At 36.2% G+C, this 4252-nt stretch overlaps 1 protein-coding gene and 1 non-coding gene across 2 annotated transcripts in view; both read left to right on the top strand.

Moving 5' to 3' along the window:
• The first annotated feature begins 532 nt into the window (after positions 1 to 532).
• Positions 533 to 4252, top strand: part of LOC100179923 (solute carrier family 22 member 5-like) — a 7552-nt gene continuing 3832 nt past the window's right edge. Inside the window, exons 1-5 of the mRNA XM_009863237.3 lie at positions 533 to 1341; positions 1705 to 1929; positions 2485 to 2588; positions 3075 to 3229; positions 3569 to 3737. Coding sequence (XP_009861539.3) covers positions 1153 to 1341; positions 1705 to 1929; positions 2485 to 2588; positions 3075 to 3229; positions 3569 to 3737 — 842 coding nt within the window. The 5' untranslated portion in view covers positions 533 to 1152. The remainder of the gene's footprint in view (positions 1342 to 1704; positions 1930 to 2484; positions 2589 to 3074; positions 3230 to 3568; positions 3738 to 4252) is intronic.
• trnai-uau lies at positions 4094 to 4183 on the top strand. Its single transcript is given in 2 exon segments — positions 4094 to 4131; positions 4148 to 4183. It is a non-coding gene; the product is annotated as a tRNA-Ile (tRNA).

The raw sequence follows: 4252 nt of genomic DNA, 5'->3' as shown, positions 1-4252 counted from the left end.
CAAAGTAAATGTTTCAACATACAATTTTTTAGTTAAAAAATCATTATTTCAACTACATCTGCATTATAGCAGTTTGATTAATAATTGTTCAGTAGCACCACACATCCTTTCTCATTGCCAAATTAGGATCATCATTCCTGTACAAACTATATTCGGTACTGTTTCTTATACTAAATGCATCCTAAAGATAGAAAAACTTATTGTTGGAAGCTGAAACTTCGTATTTGGTTGAAAACCATATATATTAAACTAGTTTATATCTAAACATTGTCTTAACCCCCACTGCAAATAGTAAAACAAGCACCCGCAACCTCAAAGCTAAATGTGAACTGACGCGCGCGCCGTGAAATGCCTCTTTTTTTCGAGACTTTTCTCGTCTGGACCACCTCGCGACTTGGTCCGAATTTGCCGTCTTTTTTTAAAGTGACTCAGCAAATATTTGCCGCTTTTTCCGAAAAAAAAGCGGTATGCCTTCTTTTTTTTGGCCATGTGAACAGGCTAATTATGTGTTAGACTTCAGCATGTATACTGCGTGTTTCGGAAGCGGGCCTTCGGGAAATTCTGTTGTTATTACGATTTTACCTGTGTCTATTACGAACTTAGAGCAGACTTTATTTGTTTTTGCTGCATAATAAGCTACAAGAGTAATCAAACCGCTCCAACCAAGAGCGACACTCTTGTGGTTTATTCGCGTAATTTATAACACAAACAAACAACACAATAATATTCCGCAAGTTGGTCTAAATAGCCGTTACGAAATGTAGACAGACTTGTAATCAGTTTATACCTACACTTTATAAGAAAGTTTTTACCAAAAACACAAGATTAGTATTCGAAGGTATATTGAAATATAAAAGACATTACGACTTAGAAATAAGTTATAGTGCTAATTGCGCAAGTGGCATAAGCGTATATATTCAGATATATATATATATAGGGTTCATAGGTCCGTATAGTATCGTTACGTTTAGTGACACACACGCAGAATCGCTGAAGTTTGAACGTATTGTTGTTTAATTACTGCAGAGGTTAAAGTTTTTTGGGGGGGAAGTTACAGTTGATTATCGCAGACTTTCGTATTTGTTTAGTGCCTTTTATTATTTTGATTTTGATTTTGGTGGAACTAGTTCTATTTGCCTCGGTGCTTGAAAAATGACGTACAAAGATGTTTTATTGGAAATTGGTGAATTCGGCGCATACCAGAAGCGGTTATGCCTTGTTATCTTTATGAGTACGATGACCTGTGCATTCGGAACCCTAACCATGATATTCACAATGTATACGCCCGACCATAGATGCAAGATACCTGTTGTGGACGAACCACTTCCCTATATAAACCAGGTAGTACTTTATTCGGACCGTAGGGTAGGAAAGATGAAACACCTTTAGCACAAAGTATCAAAATATCCTAATAGTGTTTTAAACAATTAAAAACGGTCTATGGGACTTGTGAGGATGCGGTTTTATAATTCTTTGTTTACTATGCTAAATGGGATGACAAAATAATGAAAAAGCTTTCCCTGGCAGATCTTTACCCGAACTCATTAGGATTTTTGTCATTATACGATTACTTTTCGTATTTTTCGTTAACGGTTATTGGGGAAAAGAGGTTTTCTTCCTTTTTTGTAATATCTTATTAAAGTTATTTTTCAATCCATATTCTCTCTTACTTTTTTAAAAATTATGCCCGTGTTAATTTTACAGAGTGTTTTACAAAATAAGCTGCTGTCATTTCTTATTCCTGAAGACGACGATGGAACCAACTTGGCCCGAAGGAAATGTAACAGATTTAAAACTTCAGGATTCGATTTGAGGAATAATGCTAGCTGGGATGAGAGTCGGCTCAATGCAAATGTCACAAAGACTGAGATTCCCTGCGATAAGGGTTGGCAATTTCTAGACGAATCTGTTTCAACCGTTGTGACTGACGTGAGCATATTTGAAACTTATTTTTCCTCGTGTGAAAGTTAAAGGTGGTCGTTATAACACGTAGTTAAAGGTGGTCGTTATAACATATAGATAACTTTGTGGCGGATTTCTGATATTAAAATGGCACCTATGTCTGCCTGATATCAGATGTAGAATTTCGCATTTTATGATAAATCCCATGTATTGTCCCACGGCCGATTTGTTTCCTCCAACGGTTTGATTTCACCCGTGATGTACATACTGTATAAGAATCAACATTTCAAAAGCGCGCAATATTATTTAATCTAAGCTTATAGGATTGGCCATTCGCATTTATGTATAGCATGATCAAAAGTATTTAAATACATCACTATATAGTAGGACGGGAGAAACAGGACACCTTTAACACATAATATTCAAATATCCTGACTGTGTTTAATAACAACGGTCCATGGGAGTCGTGAAGATAAGGTTTTATATTTCTTTAAATGTTATTTGTTTACTACCTAAAGGGAGAAAATAATATGAAAAGATGTCCTATCTTCTTCCACCTAAATATACATCATTTTTTATCAGTTCCAACTTGTATGCGAAGACGCTTGGTTGAAACCTTTAACTGTATCCTTATTTATGGCTGGAGAAGCATTTGGGAGCGTAATTGGTGGAGTATTAGCTGACAGGTAAACTATAGGCGTGTAACTATATCGTACCTGAGTCCGTAGTTGTATCTTGAATTGAATCTAACTTTCTTTATCTTCGTGTGAACGGATTAAAGACAGTCTTTATCTTCGTGTGAACGGGTTAAACACATAAAATAGGTGTTTTACTTCATACACCTGCTGCCTATTTCGGTTTATCATCGATAACGCTGGGCGTGTTTTTTTCTGTATAGCTGACAATTTGAACAACTCATCAGTAAACACTGGGTTGGAGCAATTGCGTTTAAGTGTATTTCGCAGGAAAAATCGCCCAACAACAATGGTAGCAACAACGAGCTTTGAACCCATAGCCTATATTGTATAGCTGATGGTTTGCGTAAAACTTATTTTAATGATAAGCCGCTAAAAAAAGGAAATGCACATTATAACTGACATTACTGTTAAGAAGTTTCAGAACTAATGCCCAAATCCAAACATTTTATTCACATATAATTTTCCTTTATATAGGTTCGGAAGGCGACGGGTTTTTCTGTGGGGCAAACTGATAGAATTCACTCTTTACTTCTTGGTTGGATTTTCTCCGAATATCTCAGCTTTTATAGCACTTATGGCGGTCACTGGTGCTTTCGTTTATTTGCCATATACCTCTGCTTTTGTCTTAGGTGAGAATCAAGTTGTGCTTTTGTTTCAAATAGTAAATATCGATTTTCAAAACTAAAAATAACTGTATCCTATGTTACAATGAAGAATAGAACTCATCGTATGTTTTAATATATTTTGAATTGTAGCAAAAAGATATTACGATATTATTCCTTAATAAGAGTGATTAACCTGATTACAAATAAACGCATATGCATAGTATAGGCAACAGTCGATTACGTAAAATATACTTTCGGTATTTTAAATAAATTTCCGTTGGCTACAACATAAGCAAAGCAGTTGTTTGAAACCAAAAAACAAAATTTAAAAATCAAAACAAAACGGTTTTATTTCCTTTGTAGGCAATGAGGCGATGGGGGACAACCATCGCAACATCATATCTTTATGTGTATATGGGGGTTACTGTTTTGGAGCGGCAACCGTACCTATTATAGGGTATCTCATTTCAGACTGGCGTTGGATAATGCGAGTGACTGGATTAATGGGGATATTGTACATACCATATTACTGGTAAGGTGTTGTTATATGTTGCTACGAAAATTGTTTTGTTATGGGTTCAAGACTCGTCATTGCTACCGTTGTGAGCGCGTTTCCTTGGGCAAGACACTTAACGGCAATTACTCCAACACAGCGGTCACTAATGGGTGGTCAAAATTGTCAGCCATAAAAAACACTCGCACAAATTTGCAAAAGCAAGTTACATTCACATTCATGGATGTGATAGCATAGCTCAAATCCCGATGCGATAACTTTATGAAACATTATCTGTTACACTTGTCTAAAAAGACCACATCAACATATGTTAACACAATGATCTTTTACTTGCGGAAAGAACTCGGTATTTAAATTATTTCAAGTTTTGTGGCGCTCCAGTGGCGCAATCGGTTAGCGCGCCGTACTTATATAACAGTATCGGAGAAATGCGGAGGTTGTGAGTTCGAGCCTCACCTGGAGCACTTGTTTTAACACGTGAAATTGTTTGTTCAAGTTTCGTGCGGATGCCAAAGAGTCGTAATGGAAAATAG

This window comes from Ciona intestinalis, unplaced genomic scaffold (assembly GCF_000224145.3).
Source record: "Ciona intestinalis unplaced genomic scaffold, KH HT000105.2, whole genome shotgun sequence".
NCBI lineage: Eukaryota > Metazoa > Chordata > Ascidiacea > Phlebobranchia > Cionidae > Ciona > Ciona intestinalis.
Note: the sequence above shows the minus strand (reverse complement) of the source record. Positions and strands in the feature narration are given on the sequence as shown.